Source organism: Vanacampus margaritifer, chromosome 19 (genome assembly GCF_051991255.1).
Source record: "Vanacampus margaritifer isolate UIUO_Vmar chromosome 19, RoL_Vmar_1.0, whole genome shotgun sequence".
Classification (NCBI taxonomy): domain Eukaryota; kingdom Metazoa; phylum Chordata; class Actinopteri; order Syngnathiformes; family Syngnathidae; genus Vanacampus; species Vanacampus margaritifer.
The window spans coordinates 687,501-715,161 of record NC_135450.1 but is presented as its reverse complement, the minus strand read 5'-3'; the positions used below and the strand labels follow the sequence as shown (position 1 = coordinate 715,161).

The window sequence follows — 27,661 nt, the reverse complement described above, 5'->3', positions numbered from 1 at the left end:
GCGCATCTAACATATCTTTATATTCAGTAGTTAACAGGTATATTTAAGTTACTGAGGAATGCCTCAATATGCTCAGGGTTAGGCTTGTTAGTTTCTGAGTATAGGTTACGATAATAGTTATAAAAAAATTGATTAATTTCTTCTGGTGATTGTGTGCATTCACCAGTTGTCCCTTTAATAGCCGTTATAAGAGATTTTTCCCGATTGCGTTGAAGTTGGTTTGCAAGAAATTTACCTGATTTGTTATTATATTCAAAGTTGTTGTATCTCAATTGTTGTATTATAAACTCTGTCTTTTTAGTTAGCATATCGTCTAACTGTATTTTTGTATTTTGTAAGTCAGTCCATATTTGGTTATTTGGGTTTATTGCGTACTCATCCGTCAGTTGTTCAATTTTATCTTCCAAGTCTTTTTCTAATTTTTGATCCTGTTTCTTTTTATAAGATGAATATGATATAATTTTACCTCTAATTACTGCTTTCCCAGCTTCCCAGAGAAGAGATGGCGATAGGTCTGGAGAGTCATTTATTTCCAAAAAGTCTGCCCACTCTTATAATTTTGTCAAACTCTGCGTCGTTTAGCAGTGAGATGTTAAAACGCTATGTTGGTGGTGGTTTAAAGGTATAATCAACTTGTAGGGAAAGGGAGACTGGTGCATGGTCGCTAATAATAATAGGATGTATTTTTGTAACAGTTTTATCAGCAATAGAGTTATTTGTAAGAAAATAATAAATTCTTGAAAAGACCGGTGCACAGCGGAAAATATGGTAAATTCCTTCTTGTTTGGGTTTTTAAGTCTCCAGCTGTCAACGAGGCCAAAATCATCCATATATTCCCCTATTACTTTAGTAGATTGTAATCGCCTACATGTTGTATTATTAGAACGGTCTATTAATGGATTTAAGACTGTTTACTGAAAAATGGAATAAGGTAGAAACAAACTTTTTTTTCTGATGAAAGATGAGGGTCCAATCTTTGATCTGGCACCCACGGCATCCCTTTTCTGAAAACGTCTGGCAGTCAAAGAGTTAATATTTTGATAGTATGTCATTTTCTGTCATGCTTGTAAATGTTCTTGTACATTGTGAATATTGTACTAAAATTTGAGGAAAATTGTAAATGGAATCAAAATCACAATATTTGACAGAAAAATCGCAATCGTTCAGCGCAAGTGTGGATGTACTTTTTGCGAACAGACACCTTAAATTTCCCATTTGGGGATGAATAAAGTACCTATTCTATCCAATCCTTCTTAAAAAGTTAAACAGTAGGGATAAGTTGTTGGACTGTTACGCATTAGAATCAAGGAATGTTTAACGTGTCCGTGGACGTACCGGACTGTCAAACAACGCCGACACACTGTCATTTTCCGATCTACCACTCGCATTCCAATGTTCTTGTACATTGTGAATATTGTACTAAAATTTGAGGAAAATTGTAAATGGAATCAAAATCACAATATTTGACAGAAAAATCGCAATCGTTCAGCGCAAGTGTGGATGTACTTTTTGCGAACAGACACCTTAAATTTCCCATTTGGGGATGAATAAAGTACCTATTCTATCCAATCCTTCTTAAAAAGTTAAACAGTAGGGATAAGTTGTTGGACTGTTACGCATTAGAATCAAGGAATGTTTAACGTGTCCGTGGACGTACCGGACTGTCAAACAACGCCGACACAGTCATTTTCCGATCTACCACTCGCATTCCAATGTTCTTGTACATTGTGAATATTGTACTAAAATTTGAGGAAAATTGTAAATGGAATCAAAATCACAATATTTGACAGAAAAATCGCAATCGTTCAGCGCAAGTGTGGATGTACTTTTTGCGAACAGACACCTTAAATTTCCCATTTGGGGATGAATAAAGTACCTATTCTATCCAATCCTTCTTAAAAAGTTAAACAGTAGGGATAAGTTGTTGGACTGTTACGCATTAGAATCAAGGAATGTTTGACGTGTCCGTGGACGTACCGGACTGTCAAACAACGCCGACACACTGTCATTTTCCGATCTACCACTCGCATTCCAATGCTGTTGTACTTCACACGGAAACCTGAATTTTCCCACACATGATTTTTAAATGAAGCTTGTGCGTCTTTAGTCTCCTCTTTTTCATCTAAAGTCGCCATGACACCATTTTTTTCCCTTCGTGTTTTTGTCCACTGCCGGATGGCAATCTTCTATCTATCTTCAATCTAGGTGCACTGCCACCTAGTTTCCAGTACACATACTGTAATGAAGTCTCATATTTGTTGCATGACTGTATGCACCAAACCATGATGTCGGAACCAAGACGGTACGGGTTAAATACAAAAACTGTTACACCTATGCGAACCACGTGAGGATAAGCGATTTGGATAATTGATTGATGGATGCATATATTTTGTAAGCCCCAACATGATGCACAGATGAGACGTGACTTCTGGTTATGGAGCCAGAAAAATTAAATGATGTTACGTGAGTTATATTATGGAATTGCTGAACTAAAGAAACTTCACGGCTTAAGAAGAGCAAAACTGTTCACCCCAAGACACAAGAGAGACGTACACTACCTCACTCCTAGACTTCGTAAGGGTTAATCAAAGGATTAATTAACTGTAAATATGGTGATTGAATTTATATGATTGTCATACATTTGGAATAATTTGCCATCATGAAACTGCTTTGACTATGAAATGAGTAAACACCTGCAGCTGAGCAGCAAGAAAGTGACTCTTGCCAAGAGAAAAACATCCAACCGCAAGATGTTTTTCACGCACCTGCTGATGATTGCAAAAGTCTTACTAAACACGAAAACAGAAATTTTCCACAGTCATGCAAAGACGTCATGAAGAAACATCCACGCCCACGTTATTAAATGTGTTGATTTAAGATAGTGTGATATAGCTCTATTGTGTGTACCCCTCCCTTTTAGAATGCATTTTGAGGGACCTCCTTGATGCGAATAAAAGGAGAAGAGTGTGAAGAGACTGTTTTGGAACGTAGCAACGAATTGTATGGTGCAGTTCTTCTCCGTTCTCCTCGCAAGCTTGTGAAAAGGTACTGAAGTGCATCTTCTGTTTCAATTTAATTATAACTGTTTTGATTTAGTTATAACTATTTAGAATTGGACATAATTGCTTTGATTTACTTAGTATAGTTCTGTGTGAGAATTCAAATGTTTTCAGGGGGGTGGCTTTCTCTTTTCACATTCCTGAAATGGTGGGGGCAGAGCGAATGTGTTAATTAGATCCCTTTGTTCTTACTACGAGGTCTGTCTCTCTAAAAAACAACTCAACTCTCTTATCTGACTTTCTGTGTACCATGCGACTATCTGGAAGGACAAAAGAATATTAGGGACAAGCAGAGGGAGGGGCGGCACAGATGAGGAACGAGTTGGAGGCGCATGGCTGCATCTTATCTGTCCACAAGCTTGTGATAATAAATCCTTAAGGAAAAGCCTGAATTCACCGATTGTCTGTTTTGATAATCAACATCATGAACACGAGAAAAGTAAGAAATCATCTTACAACAGTACAAAGGTGTCTTTTCTCCTTCATTGTGTTGTGTCGTTTCTATGAATGTCAGCTTATTGAACCTGACATTTAAATTGGTTCTTCAAGAGCTGGATCAAAATATACCTGACGTTTCCAGAGGCTGAGTCGACGTCTGGGTGAAAGACCACGGCCGTGGCACAAAAAAAACTTTCCGGGACCCTGGGCCTCGGCTCTGCGTCTGGAGATCGAGGGTTGACGGGACATCTCTGGTGAGTATGAAACTCACACACTCGTGAGGAATGAGTGAAACGTGAGTCTAGGTGATGGCGGCAGTAAGAAAACCCTAAGAATAGTAGTCCCTATTAGGTAGACAGAGTAGTAGCCTATAAAACTGTGAAAAGGGAGACTGCAGCGTACTTAAACTCCGTGTAAAGACAGAGAAGTCTATAAAACTGTAAAAAGGGTGACAGTGTCTTGTACGCACTTAAACTCCGTTAAAAACTAATGTGTGCATGTGTAAAGTGTGATTGGAGGTTTGCTATCTCATTTGAACAGGACATTATAATGACAAACTGTCTTCGGAAGCAGAGGCAAGAATTATCCGCCACTTGTGGTAGAAGCTTGAGAATGACCTCAGACAGAAAGTAATTGTCACTCTGTTCAGGTAAAAGACCCTAGGTCAAAGGTGGGCAATCTCGGTCCTCGAGGGCCGGAGTCCTGCAGGTTTTGGAGGTTTCTCACTTCCAACACAAGCTGATTCCAATCAACAGGATCATTATCAGGCTTATTCAGAGCTTGCTGATGAGCTGATCATATATCAGCTGTGTTGAAGAAGGGCAACATGCAAAACCTGCAGGACTGCGGCCCTCGATGCCCACCTCTGCCCTAGGTGAACTGCTGGCTTTAACATGGGTAAAACAAACAGCAAAAAGGTTGACAAAGGATCCGAAGCAAACGCTAACATGTAAAGATTGGAAGTTTGTAGAAAGTCGATGTCCCTCCAAAATAGAATATCTAAATTTGTGGATAACAAAATACAACTATGCTGGCCAGCTTAAGACACAAACGATATTTGACCTGCAGGGTAAAATTAAGATAAAGCATAAAAATAACAAAAGGAAAATGCAAAAAGATGGGTATGACGATACTGAGTTTTGGATGTTTATGGCGGAAAAGCAAAGTGGTGATAAATCGAGACAAACAGAAGTTGACCGAGCAATCAAAGGGAAAAATGAAAAAGAGTAAACAGTAATGTTTCACAAAAAAAGGATGACGAAACAGGGCCAGTGGGAATTAAGACGGGGGGAAAAAAGGGAAGTGACAAAAGGTCAATCACAAGAACCACAAATATCTTCACCACCACACATAGTCTCCCACTCATCACCTCAATTCACCCCCACAGCACTTTACACAACATCGTAATATAATAACATAGTATACTCTTCTCCCCCCCGTCTCCTTTACCTGCTTCTACCTCCTTCCCCACACCCCACACATAGGGAAGACCATCCTATGGCCACAAGGGGAAAGAGAGATTTGGCAGTGGAGTACTCAAAGAAAATGGGAAAAGTTTTCTCCCCCGTTGCAACAAAATCTACCCCATGGGAGGAAGATGCACAAGAAACATTTCCCATGATAGAAGTTGCAAATCCAAATATTCAAGAAGACTCACCTACTATTTTAGTCCATAGAACATGGACTCAAGAGGATGTGAAAAAGGCCGTAGGAGGCATCACACCTCACAGAACTGATGTTAATAAATTTTTACAACAAATTGAAGACCTTATCACCTAAATAGTGTGGATGTCCAGCAAGTCTGGATGACAGCCTTGAAAGGTGATTGGCACAGTATTGAGGTAAATTGGGACCCAAAAGAAGGTCGGGCTGTTTTAGCCCATGACAGCCAAGAACTCGACCATCAAGTGTACGGCTTTGTGGAGCATACTAGAGCAAAATTTAAACAAAGAGTAAATTACACAGCAATTGGAAGGGCAGCACAAAAAGATAATGAAACATTTGAAGATTATTAAAACAGAATGACTGCATGTTTTAAAGCAAACAGCAGCATCTCTGAAGATCATGCTCCAGGCAGGGTGTATCAAGAGCAATTAAAAAATGTTCTACATGCTCATTCAAATAATTCCATAAAACAGTGGATTGAGAAACATTGAGTTGACAAACCAACGGGTAGCTTGAAACAATATATTAACCACAGCATGCAGAAAGAGTGTTACACAGTAAGAAAAAGAAAACGGACACCTTTCTGACAGATATCACAAATGGAGAAGTTTATGGAGCCTTGGCTAGAAACATTGATGATCATTTTTACGGTCGAGAAAGAGGAAGGGGAAGAGGTAGAAGAATGGGAAGGGGTGGCAGACGTGGACTTGATAGAAGGGACACTAAGTTTGACAAAAAATACATTTTTTGCTGGTGGTTTGGAAACAAAGGACACATTCACCGTAATTGTCCGAGCCTCGTGTCACCTAACAACGCGTGACTAGAGCAGCCATCTCCTCATCAAGAAATTGAGGCATAAGAACCAGACATTAAATTAAATTTACAAGAAATTTTCGCATTGGACAGAGCCAAAACTGAAATAGAGCTAATACTGAATGGAAAGCCAACTACTTTCCTTTGTGACACAGGTCCATGTAAAACTGCCTATAGAGAACATATCCCAGGTTCAACATTGTCTAAAGAAAAAAAATATTCGTTAGAACAGCCAAGGGGCGACTCTCTGTGGTGCCAGTAACACACCCTGTTTGTGTAAAGGACCCCTGGGAGAATCTTGTAAACTATCGATTTTGGTAGTGCCGAATTGCCCTGTAAATCTGTTGAGGAGGGATGGCTTGCTCAGACTAGGACTAGCACTAGTTTCTACACCCAAAGGGAACATTGAAGTGTGAAGACGGGGTAACCTTTTGCAGGGACAGTTAAATGTTCCACAGACCCAACAACCTAATCGCTGTTATATCACGCTTGACGCGCACACATGCAGCAACTAAACACTTTGTGGGATTAACTGACTGCATGACACAGGGTGACATTTTGCAGGATGTCATCCTACTAGACATGCAACAACAAAGCCCAATCCAAGAACAAAAAATGTGTTCAGATCCCGTAGAAGCTGTTCAAGTTCCCACAAACCGCAAATCAAGATTTAAATAAAATTGTTGCACTTATCTTCCTAATAATACAGCAGTGGAAGGAGCACTTACAAGAGATGAAGGAGCACTCAGGTGTGAACACCTCTGCCTGGACTGAGTGGTGGGACAAAATGTTTGGTAGATATAAAAACCTAGTGTTTTCTGTCCTGGTTTCTATAGCTATTTTTACATTGTGTGGTTGTTGTTGCAAAACCTGCATCCGAGCATAGCTTAACTGTCTTATCTCAGTTGCTATAGCCCCTACAAATTCGAAATTGGGTGAAATGTACCCTTTGCTTGTCGGACGAAACGATGATATCCATAATGGTGTCTTAGATGATCTTGCTGATATTGGTGATTATATATTCCCTCTTTCAGACTTATTCCTTAAAACCTCCTCACGTTTATGAAAATACATTTAATGCTTAAATTTTATTTTTGTGGACAAATTAATGATTCATCTGAATAAAGCCTTTCGGAAAGCTCTTTTGGTGATAAACTTTCAAAGCAAACGTAGGATAAAAAGGAGGGAAATGAAGGGTTAATTAACTGTAAATATGGTGATTGAATTTATATGATTATTATACATTTGCTGTGATGAATAATATGCTATCATGAAACTGCTTTGACTATGAAATGAGGAAACACCTGCAGCTGAGCAGCAAGAAAGGGACTCTTCAAAACATCCAACCGCAAGATGTTTTTTGCGCACCTGCTGATGATTGCAAAAGTTTTGCTAAACACGGAAACAGAAATTTTCCACAGTCAGGCAAAGACTTCATGAAGAAACCACGCCCATGTTTTTAAATGTGTTGATTTAAGATAGTGTGATATTGCTCTATTGTGTGCACCCCTCCCTCTTAGAATGTATTTTGAGGGACCTCCTTCATGCAAATAAAAAGAGAGACTTTTTTAGAACGTAGCAACTAGGGGTGGGCCAAAAAAATCTATTATCATTTAGTACGATTCTGAATCGATTTTAAATGTCCCAAAATCTATTTTATTTAAATTATTTTATACCATCTTCCCTTTGTTTGTGTGTTTCTTTATTGGGAGCGCTATTCATGTTGTACCCAATTTGGTCACTTAGGGGCAGTGTGGTTTCACACAGTCTCATACACGGTTAAGTTGCAGCCAAATTGGAGAGTAGAAGGAAAAAGTCACAATAAAGTTATTCCAATAAAAGTAGATTTTTTGCAGCGTGGAGCCGTTCTTTTGAATGATGAAAGTGCCGCGAGTAGAGCAGTAATTAGCATTAGCGAGTCAGACTGAAGTAGATCATTACGATTGCTTGAACATCTATAAATTGAAGCAAAAATCAGTCAAATAATTTTGAATCAAAAATCGCTCTTAATCAGAAATCTATTCTGAATCGAATCGCACACCCAAAAATCTGAATCGAATCGTGAGACATTTAAAGATTCCCACCCTAGTAGCAACGAATTGTATGGTGCAGTTCTCCGTTCTACTCGCTAGCTTGTGAAAAGGTACAAAGGTGTCTTCTCTCCATTGGGTTGTGTCGTTTCTATGAATGTCAGCTTATTGAACCTGGCAACTTCTTTGAGAGCACACTAGATCGTTACTAACGACTAACCAGTAGTCCAGCTGATTAAGGCGACTCCAAGCTTCCCACCTCATGATATCGAAGCAGGCAGAGATGCCAGCCTGTGCAGAATTTATAGTCCAATTGGTAACTCCAATGTTGCCCTCTTCTCTTTAAGCAAGTTTTGTAAATTAGCTGCAGTGCAGTGCAGTGCAGTTCTCAAGGATAATTCATATGTGGGTGCATCTGCTCACTCTGCTGCATCATGAGTGGAAATAAATAATAATAATGCATCAGATTTATATAGCGCTTTTCTAGACTCAACGACGCTTTACAATGGAATGGATACATTCATGCACTCACACATTCACACTGAGTAGAACTGGAGGCAATGTGTGTGAAGACTTGGGAAGAGCGGGGGTCGAACGGCCGACCTTCTGGTTATTGAACGACCGTCTACATCCTAAGCCACGACCGCCACTAAACCCAAATCAGGGGCGGGTGTTAATTGTCCATTCAAAAAAAATTCATGGCATTTAAGGAACTTAAAATTAACTCAATATTGACATGCTAAGTTTGAGGCATTCAAATTACTCGGGGACTCATTTCACCAATAGTTGCCATTGTTTAAAACATCTCCTGACTTACCTTTCGGCTACAGCCAGGAGTCTCTCTGGTCTGAAGGTTCCCTCTGTGTCAATGTACATGGCTTTACCTTCACCACCTCCTTGATCCATGGGCAGCTGTTGGATGGACAGAGAAAACTACCATTGTCAATGTTTCATCAACTTGTTAGTAGATTGAAAATGTGAACTGGTGAGTTATGTGCAACAACTCATCTATAACAAACATCTATTTGAAATGGCACAGCTTGCTTTATTTGACTTTTTTTTTCCAGAAAAGGTAAGAATTGAATGAATTTGTTTCAGTTCCAGTGGATATATGAGGGAATGCCGTCAAGAATGCATGATATTTCAATAAAGGCTATTCAATTGAGGAGTGAACTAATATCGAGCACTGTCAAATGAACACTCAGCAATTTTTAACCCATTTAATGGCTTATTAGAGAGATGATTAGGAAAGGAATAATTGACGGCTTGATTTACCTATCGAAATCATTCCCATAATAAGTTATTCTAGTAGTTGTTCCTTGCATTAGGGCCCTGATCTTTAGGACCATGCGTTTGGGAACTTGGAGAAGCCGCCACCTTATATCTGGATGCACAATTGGACAACCACCCCTTGCCAAAAGACCACCAGTTTGGAAGACTTCAACGAGGATGACGACATTGATAAGATAGGGTCTACAATTACTTATTGAAATATAGGTTGTTGATTTTGATTGCTCATGTGCTTAACAGATTTCCTGCCTGCAATCGGGTACACCAATAAATAACACACACACAGTCCATAATAGGTCACATATTTTGTTACATGTAGGTCACATGTATTGTTTAGAGTTTTCCATGATGTACATGATGCCCTTGTGGTCCCTGAAGTTAATGGCACTTGAAGGGGCACGTGGGATCGGACCCTTCGTGAGCAACATTGCCTTTTGTAGGGGACCGCACTGTCAGATTTAGTCAACCTAAAACATTTAATAAACAACAGACAAGGAAGGAAGACAAAACTTGATTCTTTTTGCACACGAGAAACGAACGAACGGAGATGTGCCCAGATTACATTCTCCTACCTGTTCTGAAGCACACTCCGCCGAACTTTCTCTTTTTATTGGGCAGTTCCTGGTTACATAGCCTATTGCTGCTCTAAATGATTTGGGGATCCACATAGCAGCAATGTGACAATCATCCCGGAGTCATTGCACAGACAATAATGCAATCGTTTTTCTTCAGCGTGGAAAGTTTCAGTCAAAGTTCACAGTTCAACCCCAAAATGTTCCAGCCGCTATCTTGTCACGTTTCTGTTCCTGTTTTACAACTGCAGCTTCTCGCGCTCCTTCTCTTCACAGACAACCCCAACACACATGGTTCAAACATAGGTTACACTGCAGAATAAATGATTTGCTATACTATAAGAGTAAATGTGAGATAACTTATGTACATTTATTCTAACACACATGCACATATAAGATTTCTGTAAAGACATACAGGGGTGGGAGAACAATTTGCACAACATTCTTTGTTTTTACCTTATTTCGGAATGAGTGTAATTATCGCCTCTGACCAGGAGATTGGAACTTTACCATTCTTCAGCATCCAGTACTGTGGAGTACTGGTATCAACTCATTCTTAAACTTTTTACCACTCTGCCAAATACCCATCATAGCCCGCTTCCTTGCCATTTTTTTAGTGCATTTATGGCTTTTCCATGTGAATTAGCAAGTAACATTCATACATTAGTGAGGGGGGTGGCTTTTCTCAGAGAGAGAGAGAGAGAGAGAGCGAGAGCGAGAGCGAGATATTACATTCAAATATCTTGCGGATTTTAAGCACTGCACACCCCCTGTTTAACACGCCTCATAATCATGGTGGCACAGTAGGCAAGAGGCTAGCATGTCTGCCTCACAGGTCTGAGGTTCAGGCTCCAGTCTTCCTATGTGGAGTTTGCATACCGGTATTCTAAGGGTGCTCGTGTACCTGTGACAGCCGGAGGGGAATGTGAATGCATGTTAGTCTATATGTGCCCTGTGATTTTCAGGGCAGCACCCCAAAGACAATGGAGATGGCTCCAGCTCACCTGTGAATTTGCACTTGTGAGAATAAGCAGTATAGAAAATTGATGAGGGATGAACTCAAATCAAGTGTACACATGATCAAACTATATTAAAGGACTTGAGGAGAAGTTCAAGTGTCACATGAAATGGTATATCTGTCCACTTGACATTTACCATGAACAATTGGATGTTACCTGACATGTGACCGCGAGTGTATGGCACAGCTGGGTCTTCCCTGTCCGAAACTCCCCAAACATCTCCGTGATGGAACCAGTCTCGATCCCACCTCCAGGAGAAACAAAAAGTGGAGTCAGAATTCTTTTTCCATTGTAATCTGTTATGATTATGCTCCTAAAACTGGGTGGTTATGGAAAAAATAAACTATCATTTTTGATTGAATAAAATCACAATTGTTAAAAATAAGGGTGTCAAAATTATCTCGTTAATATCGCGTTAACTTAAAGTGCCTTTAATGGCAATTTTTTTAACGCTCAATTAACGACCGCTCCTTATTTGAAAAGCCTCTACTAAGGGAATTCCAGTGACGCAGCAGAAACATCCACGTCAAAATTACCCAACAGAATTGCACTGTACTGCACTTGAGCTACAATACACAATGTTTAAGGGGCCGAATGTTCGAATAGAGGAGCCATTTGGACTATGTAGCACTTCCACCTTCCCTGCTTCGACAGAACACACTCAGTAAGCGCTGGTGTGAGTGATTAGCACAGAGCTAAAGCTCTCCAAGAGGTGTCCACTCTCAACCCCTGTGACAGCCAAGAGCCGAATGAATGCCGTGTTGTCACTTAGAGTGACTTAAATCATTCGTTTCCTGACTGTGATAGAGGTAGGACGCATTGTATCGCCCCGTGAGTTCCCTCCCGAGGCGCCAGCTGAAAACAACTCCATTGTTTTTTTTGTCTTTTACAACATGCCTAGTGGAAAAAGAGCAGACAAAACTGATAAGATGGAGGACTTAAAGTCTTCAATTCAAAAATTGGAGAGCACCATATCTGAAACGATCCAAAAACAAAACCAAAACCTTCGGAAGGAAATCCAACAGATGCGGATTGAGAATCAGGAACTAGTGAAGGCGATAAAAGACAAAGATCGGCGCATTGCAGATTTGGAGAAACTGACAAGAGCACGCACCAACGATCTCATCATCACAGGAATTAAAGTTAGGCCACGCACCACTTTGATTAGCTGCGTCCAATTGCATTCTGGGAACAGGGATTAATAAGCTTCATCTTCATCCCGTCAGCAATTTTTCTTTTCGGGTATAATTGTATGCTAAAAGTGAATGTTGTTAATTGTCTCAGATTGTCCGAAAGGAAAAATTAACAAATAAAAACAAAAGCAAAACAAAGCAACTTGATCTTTTGATGTTATGCCTATTTTATTCACGAACTCCAGAAAATAGCTCGCAGGGAAAAAAGCATGCGGTTGAACTTAAACATTCTAAACGCCCGTCTTCTCTCATTGATCACCTATCTTGAAAAAGCCTCAAGCAACAAATCATAATGACAACTAATGTGGACACAAAATATAAAAATACAGTCTGGAGATTGATATAATTATAGGCTTTTCTCATACACTACACACACACAGTCTTGATCTGAAGTTCGCCTTAACGTGCTGATTATAAATACGCACATTAGTTGATTAGCATTGCCAAATATGAGGTCAAATAGGCGGACTTGGGGCAGGAAACGGCGTGGAATATGCTGTGCACACCGGTTGGGATTGTTTGGCATTAATAAAGGGGAATTGCGTGCAGGTGTGTGTATATGTATAGTTTTATGAATCTCAATTTTGTTTTGCTTACATGAAGTTTGGGTTAGTGGGTTTAGTTTATAAGTACTTTTGTACACAGGTTCTCACGCACAATCTTATAAATGAGGCACAAGAGACTTTGCATCCTGCCTATACAGTTTTGGCATACAAAAATGTATTGATTTTCCAACCCATACCAAAGGTCACACACTGGACTTAGTTTGCTGCTCTGTTCTCACCCCCTCACTGCTGATGTTCTCCCTGTCACGGGCAAATTCCTCCTCACACCACCTCTCTGCAACTCTCCCATATCCTACAATATTATTACTCAGGCCTCATCTCATTCAAACGAGGGAAACTCAAGAACCCTCTCTTCTCAGTCCTGAACAGACTGGCGGGCCGAAATGGCCGCTATGTAAACCTTGAGTGTAGAAGGGGTTATCCAAAACACATTGAAGGAATTCTAAAACAGCAGGAATTGGGCACGCTACGTAATCCGCCCCGCAGCCGGCACACCACTCCTGCAAACAACTTCTACTTGGTAGCATACAGCAAAGAACCTGGAAGGAGTTATGGCATTAAGGATTGTATGCCTGACAGAGCACTCTGTCAGCAATGGGTCTCGACCAAGCCAAGCCCACAGGTCGATGAGGATTGGGATGCCAAATCTGACCCTGCTGTTGGGACAAACATCCAACAGACAGAGGCTACGGGTCGGAAGAGCAGAGACTGCGGAGGAGAGGTAAACAGCATTGTGATTCTCCAGAAGGACCCTCTGTCAGATGAATGAGGGGGAGAGGCGAAGGGTTTGACAAGTGGGCTGTTCTGCTCCCTCAGAGAAAACCGACAGTGAGTGGACTCCTCTGAGGCAAAGAGATCGACCCTCGCCTTGCCGAAGCAATTCCAAATGGCATTCACCACCTCCAGGTGGAGACTTTCATGCCACCCGACTGCAGGAGAGCAAGGGCCACCTTCACGCATGAGCACCCTGGGAGAGAGTGACAGCCCGAACGGACCCGGAATTGTCAGTAAGGGCCCCATGTAGGCAAAACAGAGAACCCACCTGTGCTGAGGAGAAATAGGGACATGGAAGTAAGCATCCTTCAGGTCGAGATTGAAGTGAACCATTCCCCTGGGCCGATCGTTTGCAACCACGTCTGAGGTAGTTAGCATGCGGAAGGGTTACCCTGAGGCAACATCTGAGACCCCTCAGATCTAGGATAGAGCGGAATCCGCCTGTCTTTTTTGGAACGAGGAAGTAGGGGGAGAAGAATCCCCCTGGATGCGCCAAGGGATCCACTGCTTCAATAATGGACTTGGCGAGGAGGGTCGCTAGCTCCTGATCTCGAGCCAGTGCCGATGATGGTCTCTCTAACCCGGTTGGAAAGAGGGTGCCAGCGTCAGAACTAAATCCTGTACCCATGAGTCAAGGTCGAGATCACCCATGGGTCTGAAGCAAGGGCAGCCCAGTAGTTGAGCTGATGACAGGAAAAGTATCCGACTGCCAGCCCTCCAGTCTCAATCCCTGGCCCTCCTGGATTTAGGGGCTTGGGAGGGACGTGGTGTAGAGTGGGCAGCCAGGGCTAACCGGGAGGCACGTGGCCAGAGGGACGGACTTCTCATGCGTCAGTGATAGATCTACGCGAGGGTCGACGGGCTCCAGATCCCCAAGTAAGCCAAAAGTGCTGCACAGTACGCGGCTGAGGAGCGGCCGGGTGAGCAGCTCCCATAGAGCTCGGAGGAGCACAGGGCTAGTGAACTTCAAGCTTGTGTCATTAGCACGGACTGTACTGTTCTAGCGCAACTATAGTAGCTGAACTGTTAAGTTGTCGGAATCACAGGGAGGAGACGCAGTTCCCTCCTGGAAGACTCGACCAAGGTTAACTGAGACAGCCATACCTGACGGCAGAGGTGCAGCAGGCAACGCCAGCTTTGCAGAGGGTAATGAGGCAGAAGGGGGTTGACCAGCCCACTGAGAAATCTCCATTGCCCTCATAGTCGCCTCCAAACTGCTCACCTTTAAGGCAAGCTGAGAATCAGCCCAATATTTTGTCCTCCGATAGGAAGGGGCAGCAGGAGTGTTTCCATGTAGGGCTGAACGATTTATTGCCTTTGAAATTAAATCGCGGTTTAACAAAACGCGATTACGTAATCATGAAAAGCTGCGTTTTAAATGCTCATTGAAACAGAGCGGAAGGAGGAAAAAAGGGGGCTAAAGCCTGGTGCCATAAGTGCACGTAATTGTTTAATGTCTCATGAGACCTTGAAGACGAGTGTCTAACATGTTAAACTCTTTGAATACTAGTCATTTTCATTGGAGCAACCCTCTTCAATAGCAGCCGTTTTACTGGATTTTGACTGACCTTGCAAGGCCCAGAGAATATTATGTTCTATTGTTATATAATTATGGATCATACCAAAAGAAAGATTAGACTCTCTTCTTTCGTCAGAAAAATTGTGTGTATTTTTATCTTTTTCTGTTCTTTAGTTATTAGCGTTAGAATACAGCCAAGTTTTTCCTGAGAAAAAAACGAAGAAAATTTGCTTTTTGTAAAACAAACATTTCAAGCACAACTTCGGCTTTAACACTACTTTTATTTTATAACAGCTCAAACAATACAACAAATGATGCTTTTGTGCAGTAAAACAATGTTCCAAAAAGTGCTTTTGATAACAAAACAGTTTATTGCACATAAAAAAAAACAATTGACTGGTCTAACTGCAGCTCTGCCACAGCATCCAGTCATCCAGGGGTCGGCAAAACGAGCAGTTAACCCCGCGGATCATCGTTTGATCAATGAACGAAGCATCATTCCTTGACGTGCAGCAACTCTATTGCCGCTGTTATGCTTTGATGAGCCAATGAGGATGCTTTTTTCAAAGCCAAAAAGCAATCCTGCAGGGTTAAATGTTTTGTTTTGCCGATCTCTTATTTTCCACTTCCTCTCCGCTTAGTCCGCTTTTCACCGCTGCTGCTACAAAACGCTAGTAGTGACAGACGTCACTCTCAGTCACATTCTACTCTTCCTGCTTTTCTTCTTCTACAACAGGATCCTTGTGTGATACTGGCTTATCCTATACTTGCTGCCACCTGGTGGCCGTTTCTATTAAATAACATTGCCTAATCCTTGAGTCAGAAGCTGCGCCAGACCCTCCTGTATACTCTTGCATGAAAGAAAAAGCAGACATGTCAGTGAGTGTATGTGGTGCATTAAAAAAAAAATAGGGGGGGGGGCACGGTGGCGCGGCGGGGACATGGATGGGGGACCGCAGCACAGCTTAACTCTTTCACTGCCAGACGTTTTCAGATACGGGTTGTCCCCACTGCCAGCCGATTTAAGCATTTTGAGTGATCTTTCAAGGTCCACAGAAAATGTTGTGTTTAGACTATGGAAACACACATACTACCAAATGAAAGATTGGACTCTCAGCTTTCATCAGAAAAAAAAGTTTGTTTCTACCTTATTCCGTTCTTCAGTAATCAACAATAGAAAATGGTTACTTTCACCGAAATTCTGTTTTGAAACAAAAAGTGGAGAAAAAGAGCTTTTTGTGAAACGATGTTATTTCATGCACTCTAGTGAATTGTACACTTCTTTTTGTCCATGAATGATGCCACAAACACCTAAATAGTGCTTTACTTCTGTAAAACGCTTTCACCAACAATGAAAAAGTGTTTTTTGATTGCAAAATACGTTTATTTCCATTCAACAGTGTAACAATTTGACAAAACAATTTCGCAAACTATTTACAAATGTGTCCAACTGTGGTACTACTTACAATTATGTGGATGTTTCAAATACAGTTTTTCCTTTTTTTTATTTTATATTTTATTTTATTTATTTTTTTACAGGAGAGCTCAGTATTGTTCATTTGATTTGACATCATTGCTCTCCTTTTTTTTCTTCTTTTTTTTTTAAAAACAACAACAAATCAATTAAAAAAATTTAATAAATGTTTTGTTTTGTTTTTTTTAAAGTTTGTTTCTACCTTATTCCGTTCTTCAGTAATCAACAATAGAAAATGGTTACTTTCACCGAAATTCTCTGTTTTGAAACAAAAAATGGAGAAAAAGAGCTTTTTGTGAAACGATGTTATTTCATGCACTCTAGTGAATTGTACACTTCTTTTTGTCCATGAATGATGCCACAAACACCTAAATAGTGCTTTACTTCTGTAAAACGCTTTCACCAACAATGAAAAAGTGTTTTTTGATTGCAAAATACGTTTATTTCCATTCAACAGTGTAACAATTTGACAAAACAATTTCGCAAACTATTTACAAATGTGTGCAACTGTGGTACTACTTACAATTATGTGGATGTTTCAAATACAGTTTTTCCTTTTGTAACGCTCTCCTGCGTGCAAGGAGACGCCAGGACTCGCACAACAGTTTACTTTCACTTTCACATTGGTCCGTTTTGCGTGCAAACGTTACACTTTCTTGACGGCCTTTTTTTCCGGGGAATAAAAAGCAAGTAGCAGACTGTACACACTTCCTCCGATGAATATGCATTGGACTCGGGGCACTCTCCGTCGTCCGATCGAACATCCGCCTGTGCGTGCTCGGTTGTGTTCCGCATTACGACACCGTCATAGCCGCCGCGTCAGCGGTTCCAATTTCGCCGTCAAGCTCGGATTCACCTTCATCATCATCGAGGATGATCATCGTCGTCATCAATGTACTATTTTAGCGTTGGTCGATGCCTTTCGTCTTGTAAGTGTAGAGCTGCTTGCAAACGCTCGCCATTGCCCGTTCCCTCCTCCATCTAGCTCCATCTAACGTCTTCTACTGCCGCGTCAATGCTTCTCAACCACGGAGTCACCACCCTCATCTTCATCATCGATGATGATCATCGTCGTCAACAATGTGCTTTTTCAGCGATGCTTTTGGTCTTTGAAAAAAACGTCTCGGGCGTGAGCTCCTCGCGACCGGCCACCATTTTTCCTTTGTCTTCCATTCTCATCTCCTGCTCGACGCTCTAGCTCCGCCTCTACTGACGCCCACCCGATCTTGTCAAAAGAGAGTCATCGCTGCCCTCTAGGGGCCAAAAATAGTCATTAGGCACAACAGACAGACTGGAAGACATGCGGAAGGGTTTTCTCTACCCGTTTCAAAAAAATAAATAAAAATCATTGGATGACGTCTTTTGACGTCATTGGCAGTGAACCGTAGGTTTTTACTTGACGTCTTTAAACGTCAGTGGCAGTGAAAGAGTTAATACTGCGGTCTGCCCCGACCGATGGCACCCCACCCCGACACACCTGCCCCCTCCCCAGTTGTGTGGTGCATTAAAATTGAAGGGGAGTTGTAGGGCGAAGACAGTGCCCCCCCCCCCCTCCCAAAGTGTGTTATGTGCCCTATGTGTCTATAAACAAAGTGTATTGTGCAAAACTAGTGCAGTGAGTTAAGAGGAGTGACCAGCGGGGCCCTTCTCAACCGGGCGGGGGCAGGTGCTGATGAATTTTAATTGTCGTATATTTTGAGGCTAAATAGGTGTGTATGTGGCCATATGTTGTTTCGTCTGATTTCATGAATGAAAATTAGGACGAACAAAATGATTATTGCTTGTTACCACGCCAGAACACAACAGCTTCGAACGCGCTTAGTTTATCAAAACAAAAGTCTACGTTGCATTCACGGCCCGTACAGACCATGGGAAACTACTCAACCTGCGACCCATCCACAAGGATTGCTACAGAATGCTAGTGTTTTTTAGGTTTTTTTTTGTTTCGGAAAATGTTACATCATATAAAGCAGGTATAATTTTACTTTGCCTACACTTTAGCATGCGTGAGTTTACTGACTTGAGATCGCCAAGTTTAAGTATAAATATGTACATTGAATTTATTTATTGATAAATGCAGTGTGTAAAAAGTGCAGTGTTTACATGTCATGTTTCATGCAACATAAAATGTTGGATATGTTGAAGTGGTAAATTTTAACTGTAACTTAAAGTAGCACTAAGGAACTTTTCAACCTTAATAAAATATTTTCATAACTCTGATTAAACGGCGACTTAAAACTAGTTGAATGGTCTCCTCTTCCGCCCCCAGTGTACTGCCCCACCACGCGGCTGGAGGTAGGGTGGGCGCGGGTGCCCTCGCCGCTCTGCTGTCCAGCCCCTCTCTGGCACCAATGCCTGGGTACGGGGGGTCCCCGGCGTTTGGGGGTCGGTGGCTGGCGGTGGTGGGGGCTGTGGGCCAGTGGGGTGCCTGGTGGGCCTGCCGTGCCCTGTTCTGCTGCATTGGGCTTGGGGCGCGGACCGTGTAGGGGTGGGGCTTCTGAGTTTGCTCTCCGGCCGGTGGCCCCTACGGGGATCAGGTGTTGTGCCTTGGCGCTACCGCGGCCTGGGTTGTGCTTGCTCTGTCCTGGCCGGGGCCGACGACTCCCCTCTTTGGTGGAGGTTTTCATGCATGCCAGATCCACCACACACACCAGCATCTACCAAAATTCTAACATAATCTGCTTCTTCCCCTGGTCGTTGAATCGGTGATGTCTGTCGATCTCACTCTGCTTCATCTATCCTTCCTTCCTTCCTCAGTCTTTCCATTGGTCTCATGAGGTCTCCCTAATTTGTTGGAATTTAGATGTTTCTGGAGTTGGTGAAAGATTCTGGTTGGTAACCCGGTGGGTAGTAGTTGATGTCTGGTCGGTGCTGGATTTCCCTTTTTTTTTTATCCTTCCTCGGGTCTCCTGACAACCTCACGACTCCAGCTGGATTCTGAAGTATTCGGTTTAGGTGAGCGGTATGGGATTTTTATTTGGTTATAGGTGAATTAATGAGCACACACACACACACCCGTACATACTCACGCACATCCCAAAAAAGAAAATGAGGAAAAAAAGAGAGAGCAATGATGATAACATGTCAAATCGGTAAGATTACCGAATGAACAATACTGAGCTCTGAGGAAAAAAAACAAAAAGAAAAAAAACTAGTTGAATGGTACCTTTGCCATGGCCTGACGGGTCAGTATTATTTTTACTGGCACTAAGGTAAGAACACTGCCACACAAAAAACTACAAATGTGCTGACTGCTTTATGACATACATCGATACCTGGTATCAATACTATCGATACCTGGTATCGTTCTCGCAGCGCCCCCAGCTCAGTCTACTCGGCACGGCAGAGTGCACAGCCCACACCGCGACTTTGCTTGCTCAGCTACATTAGTGTGGCTGGCAGGAAGGTCAAGCCAGCCAGTCTTGGTGGACGAGAAAGCAAGATGCCTTGTTTTGTTATTAACCAGCTACCGCGGTTATGCTCAGTAAATGTTATTAGCCTTTAGATGCTGGCTCACGGTTAGCTTTATGCTCAGTCAATGTGTACCTGTGTATTGCTTTGCTTCTTCAAGTTGTACCACCGAGCGTGTTGACTACATCTGTGCTCATTTGCAAAGCAAGGGCAAGACACAGAGGAGTACATTGAAATGCTTGTCTATATTACGAACATTTTTCCAACAGCAAAGAAAATTCAGACCAGTGATACGACAATCTTAGACAGTCAGTCATAGAATAAAGTGCACTTGCCTTAAAAGATATATGCAAATTTTAATTTTAGCCTTTAAAAAAATGTATAGCTTTCATTTGTGTTATTTATCATTTATTTGCATGTGAAAAAGTGATTCTTATTTTTTTCATTTTCTGATTATTAATAATTTTATTTAATTATTTGCGGTAATGTTAATATATTTTTTAGTCTTTTTATTTGTCTTTTTTAATTATCCCCACGGTATCGAAAATGATATAGTATTTTCCAGAGTATCCATTTTGAAATTTTAATATTGTGACAACCCTAATAACAGCAATGCATATAACTCTAATATTGTGGCACGAGTTCCTCCACATATTGACTCGATTCGCAAGCATATCACGTTCCCCTTCATCTGACCAGCGTGGATTTTAAACATAGAAGGGCCAAAGCATTCCTTGTAAAAACTATACCACACTAAAAAAATAACCACCAGAGGGTGCTAGAAGTACACAAATCTACCTGACTTTAACAGATGTGCTGCTTTTAAAATCGTGACGTGACGTGAGATGACAACGACGATATTGTGGAAGTTTTAATATTGCAATATCACGATATTGCCGTTATCGTTACATCCCTAATGTTAATAACATTAACTCGGGCTGAGCGATATGGACCAAAACTCATATCCCAATTTATTTTGGCTTAATATCGATATACGATATATATCTCGATATATACTGTATATATATATATATATATATATATATATATATATTCCCCCGCAAGAACATTTTCTGTCAAAGCCAAATGACATGTCACAAGTAGTTTTATTGAAACCGGATATTTCAGTGAATAGTGGCTAAATCAAATGAATAAATAATAAATGGGGTTCTTCACCTGGTTCATGAAAATATTCAGTTGTTTAAATAATAAAATGTAAATATAAATGCTGCATAACCATTTTTAAACTTAATCTCTGCAAATTGCACATTCATTTATTTTCTCAACCGCTTGTCCTCACAAGGGTCGCGGAGGGCCCTGGAGCCTATCCAAGCTTGCTTCGGGCAGTGGCCTCCTCTCAGTGTAGCGAGTTCTTGCTAGCTGGTCGCTAGCCACTTTCATGCTCACCAATTCCTTGTTGTCAGGCTGCTCGCTGGCTCACTCGCTGTTGCTCGCCGGGCCTGCCCTCCCTACATACGATTTCTTCTTCTTCTTTTTTTTAACAAATCATTTCTTCCGCCACACTTTGCGTGTTGAAGGAGAGGAGAGACAAGTGCTTCACAAGTACTAAATGCCCCCCTTCCCTTGCACGAAAGACGAGGGCCGGTGTCCGCACGGGACAGCGAGACTCTGAAGGAGTACAGCAGAAGCGCAGCAGAGCAAAGATCAGAGCGCAAGTTTGAACTACATCGATATAGACGAAATGGTCTAATTCCATAACCCGTTTAAAACTATATCGATATATCGCCCAGCCCTAACATTAATATTTATGTTATTCACATAAGCTTGTAAATGTCTCTAAGCAATCACGGTACAATAGCCAATTTACAGCAGGACAAAGATTTCCTCGCTCCAGCAATTGACAAATATTGGAGCAGCAAAATTATCGCTAGCAGGTGAGTTGCCAGTCATGGCAAAATAACCACTGCTTATGCAAAAGGCGTCAGGCAACTTCAATAATAATAATAATAACGCATTGGATTTATATAGCGCTTTTCTAGACACTCAAAGACGCTTTACAATGAAATGGATACATTCATGCACTCACACATTCACACTGAGTAGAACTGGACGCAATGTGTGCCTTGCCCAAGGACACAATGACACATGACTTGGGGAGAGCGGGAATCGAACGGCCAACCTTCTGGTTACTGAACGACCATTTCTACACCCTGAGCCACAGCAGCCACAATATACTTGCGGCTAGGTAGCACATACCTGGAGTCTCCTGTTTTCAACCGGTTTTACGATTAACCGTGGTTCTATTTCCTCCCTACCGACCACCAGGTGGCAGTGCTGAAACAGCACAGAATCCCCACCCCCCCACGCGCATTTGTCACTCGAGAAAGAATTCATAAAAGGACATTTCCAGGTTTCCTATTACGATCCGCTTTTATACACGAGGATCACGTCAGCCTCTTTGACCTTCTCACGCGGTCACTCGCGGCATCTAACGCCTCCTTTGGCTGTGACGGCTCGATGTAATTTTTTTTTACTTTTGAAATATATGTACGGATGTTGTAGCTCCCCTTCCATCTTTCCATGATCTCCGCGCCTCATCACTGAGTGCGGCTTCAAGTTCATGAGTACGTATGGTTTATGTCAGCAACTGTTGCCGTCTTGCCTACGGTTGCTTTGACTTGTTTTGAATACAGCTAGCTAGCCACACGAAGATAGCAGCCTGTTGACTTGCGCTGTAGCGACCGCTGCTGCGGCCGTCCACGCTCCGGTGAACACAACTTATGTTGTGCCTCACCAGGGGCGGTCATCAGCTGTCGTTTACGCACCGGATAAGTCATCATGGTCACATGACCAGGATAATGGCGTTGCAAACAATATGTTACTTAATCGGTTTAAAAAAAAAAATTCAGGGAACAAGATGCCAGAGATATTTGGACTGGGAGACCTCAAGAGACCAAAGGAGAGACTAAGGAAAGGAAGGAAGGACAGACGAAGAAGAGTGAGATCCACAGACACCAGCCTCCACCGATTCAACAACCAGAGGAAGAAGCAGATTGTGTCTGAGTTTCGATAGATGCTGGTGTGGTGGATCTGGCATGCATGAAAATCTCCACCAAAAAGGGGAGCCGTCGACCCCTGCCAGGACAGAGCAAGCGCAACACCTCAGGGCCCCGCAGGCCACGGCAGCGCCAAGGGACAACCCCCGGGCGGCGCAGGGGCCACAGGCCGGAGAGCAAACCCAGGAGCAGGAGCGCCCTCCACCCCAACACGGCCCGCGCCCCCAACCCAACGCAGCAGGACGGGGCACTGCAGGCACGCCAGGCACCACAGCCCCCGCTCCCCCCACGAATTAATTTATTAATTTGCTCATATATATATATATATATGGCAATATATATATATATATATATATATATATATATATAGCTATATATATATAAGCAGCAAAAACTGACGGAATTGTGCGTCCTCAGCGAAGGGCACAAATCAACTGAAAACATGGCAGTGATACGAGAGCCGCGAGACGAAGACTGACTCGGCGGAGGGAAAGGGGATGCAATCCTCGCAGCTATAAGCTCTCTGAAAAAGGAATTCTCTGCAAGATTTGACGGTGTCGTGGAGGCCATTAAGAACATGAGAAAGGAGATAAACAACTGTGCTGAACGAATGGCGGAAGCTAAAAAACGCGTTTTAAACGCCGAGGACAAGATAACTAGCATGCAGGCTAAGCTAAAGACACTCGAAGATAGGAATTCTGTTGTGGAAGAAAAACTCCTGGACTTGGAAGATAGATCACAGCGAAACAACGTAAGGCTCGTAAACTTGCCAGAAGATGCTGAGGGACCGTGCTCCTTCTTGAAAAAAAAAACTAAAACCCAGAGGTGCTGGACTTGGCTTTGCCGCAGGCGTTGGTTTTGGAGAGGGCGCACCGCATTGGACAGACGAGGGAAGCCCAGGCGCAGCAGAGGACACTCAAAATGCGGTTTCTCAACTACAAGGATAAGATGGCAGTCATCGCAGCGGCCCGGACCAAGAAGGAAATCCGATACGGGGACCAGCAAGTGCACTTCTTTCAAGAACTGGGACGCCTCAACTGAGGAAACAATTTGACTATATTCGCCAGGAGCTACATGGCCTTGACTTCGACATGGAACTGCTCATCCTGCAAAGTTGCTGGTCACTTCTAACGGCCAGACACACGTCTTCACGACGGCAACAGAAGCACAAGAATTTTTGAAGAAGCTCCGGGAAGAGAGAGCATAAAATTAACATAAACGAGGACTCCAATGCTGACGAGGAAGCGTGGGTGAGTTTGTGCCGACTCAAAGAGATTCATTAAGTGACTGGGCATATTGCGACTATTAACAATGAGCGAGATTACATTTGTTAGCTTTACAGCAGTTGCAAACTAGTAAGAATGGTTTTATTATTGACACACAAATCTATACAATAACCTTGTATACTTCATGAAATTTGTTGATAAGGTCATTATGTATTTGTCATTCAAAGCAGAGAATTTTCAGTGAAGGTTTGTGCGTAAGTGACACCCATTGAAAAGGAACTGAGGGGGGAGGTAATTTCATGTGTTTTATTTATATATATATATATATATTATTATATATATATATTTTTAAATAAATCGGCAGATTAATTTGTATTTTTTTATGCCAAAAAGCGGCATCTGCCTCAAAAAACGCATATTGGTTGGGCCCTAATCCAAGGCCTCTTTGCTGCATTTTCTGATTAGTGTTCTCCTTGAAATTTAGAAAGTTGGTCTTGGTACGTTTGCAGTGGTCTGATACTCTCTACGATTCAGTATGATACATGTAGCTCAAACAGTGTTTCATGAGATTTAAAAACTTTTTTCAAAAAATGGTTGGATTGAACATCTTTGAATTTCAAGGAACCACTATATGCAGAGAATTGGGAAAAACTTTGCAGGTAAATATTTAAATACCATGTAGGAGTTTGTCCAATTCCTTAGAACCCGTAGAAATTTGGATGATTTCTGCTCTTCTCTGGTGGAACTCAGTGGCTGTGGTAAAGCCCATAGGCACAAGCTTGGCAGATTCAGTCTGAAAAGAGTAAATCATTTAAGAGTGAGCAGAATGACTCAGGATGTGATGGTCGTTTAATAGCTTTATAAAATCAATGAGAATTTGTAACAATTAGAAAATCCTAACATAAAGCTCAGCTACGCCAAGAAAGCAAGTCTAATAAATCAGATTAATCAGATCTAAAAAGCAAAACTGATGACAGTTATTGATACTAGACTATGTTATTCCTGCCAGGGGAAATTGGGTTCCATTTGAATTGTAGCAACGAGGGCTCAGATACGTACCCAGAATGCCACTATTAGCTAACTGTGCTAACAGTTATGAATGATATTTGAGTGGGATTCAGTCATTGCACAGTTTCAAAAAAAAAAAAAACATGTCAGTCCAACAAATGAAAATCCAATTTGGTTAAAATAGCTAATGGTTAGTGAAGTGCACCTGTATCAGCCATTCCCACACCATGTTAATACTTGGGTAACCAAGTAAACTGGCCGCCGCCCAAGAAGTTTTCCCAAAAATATGTTACGTATTTTAAAACTATAAGGCACACTTAAATTTGTCTTATGTGTGCACCGGGTTCCGGAGACGTTTTCCTTCCAGCCAAGCTTCGGGGCAAATGTTGCTGAGCCAACGCACGTTTCTGATTGGTGGTCTGGTTCACGCTCATTCTTGGTTGTCTGTTGGCCTGTGTTGGGACTGCGAGGGGATGGGGATGGGGGATGGGGTCGCTGTTCAACATTCAACAAGGAAACGGTGAATAATTCGAGTAAGACCTGGATGCAGAGCGCAGTTCGAGGTGTGCCTCAACATCAGGTGGACCTAAATGCTTGACTCCGCCCACACGGATTTTCAACCTCTAAGTGCCTTCTTTATTTCAGATTCAGAGTATTTATTGTCATTGTCACAAGGGAACAAAGAAACTTCTTTTGGAGCATCCATACAGCAGAGTTGGCAAAGTGCAAAATCCCACAAAATAAATACCCATAAAATAACCCAGTGTAAACATTTGACACAGTATAGGACATAGTACATCAAAGACTAAGCGCAACTTAAGGTCTTGTCATTAATAAAGTGCAGAGCAGAAATATTCAATTACCTGAGATGACATTGTGCCTAAGTGCAAAACCGGTTCATTTAATCAATTATTATGGTCGTCAAATGTTGAGTAAGAAGAATAAATGGAAAAAGGGAGTAGTGACGTTCTGCAACAATGCAAACCAGTTCAAAGTAATTGTTGTTGTTGGATGTTATTATTGTCCATAAAGGGGAGGCAGAGAAGGAAGAGGAGCAGAGTTCAGGAACCTCACAGCCTGTGGATACAGAATGTTGGCCAGTCTTGATGTTCTAGCCCGTATGGACCTGTACCTTCTCCCTGAGGTCAGCAGGTGGAAAAGGTGATGAGCCTGATGGTGCTGGTCCCGTAGGATGTTGCGCACTCTACTCAAACAGTGAGTGGAGTAAATGGTGCTGATCTCAGCAAAAAAACAAAACAATATTGGTATTGCCATCAGTCATTTACTGTTGATTGAGTGGAGGCACCACAGGTTAAAGGTGTGACCTTTCTTTGTTGTTAAACCTAATTCTAACCATAACCCTATCACATAACGATGACAGTATGTTTTGAACACTTTATTGAACAACGAAAACTAAAAACTGACCAAAACCCAAATACTAACCTCAACCGTCCAGGGATGTGCATCTGCTGGGGATATGTAGTACTGCACTTCCGCCTCTTCCTCAAACCATTTAGTTAGCTCCACCCCAGCTGACTGAGGTTTTGTAACTTTAGATGCGTTAAAACCAGATGTGTTAAAAAAAAAAAAAAAAAAAAAAAAAAAAGCTTTACGTCATAAGACGGCATATCATTAAATCTGCAAATTTTGTTGGAAAAAAAATGTTTAAACCCTTTTGAAAAATATGTGGGGGCGGAGTCAAAGGTTTAAGTCCACCCAATGTGGAGACACGCTTCGAACTGCACTCTGCATCCAGGGCTACTTGAATAATTCTGCAGGAACAGAATTAATTTGTCAATGTTAGGTTTGTTTGGGTTAAGTTGGTCAAAAAAAAGTTAGGTAGACGTGCACAAGATGCCACATCGTCCAATCAGCTCGAAGTATTGTAGAGAATGTCCCGCCTTTCCTAAGCAAATCACTGTGGAGCAGTCCCAGAATGATATTGTGGAGAACTCCCTTAAATGTGAATCACAATTATCAATCTGGCTATTGCTAGGTTGTGTGTGTGTGTGAAATATGTTTTGAGCAGAAAGATCCATCTCAGGGGGCGGACATTTTGCCACAAGCTGTCAATTTAAAATTACATCACAGTTGCTAAGGTCCCAGGTAGCGACCAATCACAGCTCAGCTTCAGAAACCAGGTGAGCCATCTCGTCAAGATTGAACATGATACAAATATCCAATGTGAAGCGCTTTGATCGTGCTCCAGAAAAGTGCCATATAATGATGAGCCATTATTATTTTCACCATCATCATGATCATCATTATTATTATTATTATTATTATACAAATGGAAACTTACTATAATTTTATCAGCTTTGGCTTCACTGATGCCTTTTATGTTAAGCAGCTCCTTCTTTGGAGCATAGGCCACTGCCTCAATGGTGTGGAAACCTGCATCCTCCAGTTTCTTGATGTCACTGGCCCCTATTCCAAATTGCTGCAGAGAAAATGGAAAGGCAGCCACATGCACAAAAAGTGGGTTAGAAAAACAATAGATTTTGCAACATACAGGGCTTCTCAAAAGTTTGTGAACCTCTTGAGCAATTTGGACTTTACAATTGTTTCAACCTGATCTTGTTGTTCA

The 27,661-nt window shown here is 41.9% G+C and overlaps 1 protein-coding gene across 3 annotated transcripts in view; it reads right to left on the bottom strand.

Moving 5' to 3' along the window:
* Positions 1–27,661, bottom strand: part of rad51 (RAD51 recombinase) — a 104,851-nt gene that overhangs the window by 51,589 nt on the left and 25,601 nt on the right. For all 3 annotated transcript variants that reach the window (XM_077552466.1, XM_077552463.1, XM_077552465.1), the window contains exons 3-6: positions 27,377–27,514; positions 24,742–24,859; positions 11,043–11,134; positions 8,823–8,917 (exon numbers count right to left, since the gene is read on the bottom strand). In XM_077552466.1, the coding sequence (XP_077408592.1) occupies positions 8,823–8,917; positions 11,043–11,134; positions 24,742–24,859; positions 27,377–27,514 (443 nt within the window). The remainder of the gene's footprint in view (positions 1–8,822; positions 8,918–11,042; positions 11,135–24,741; positions 24,860–27,376; positions 27,515–27,661) is intronic.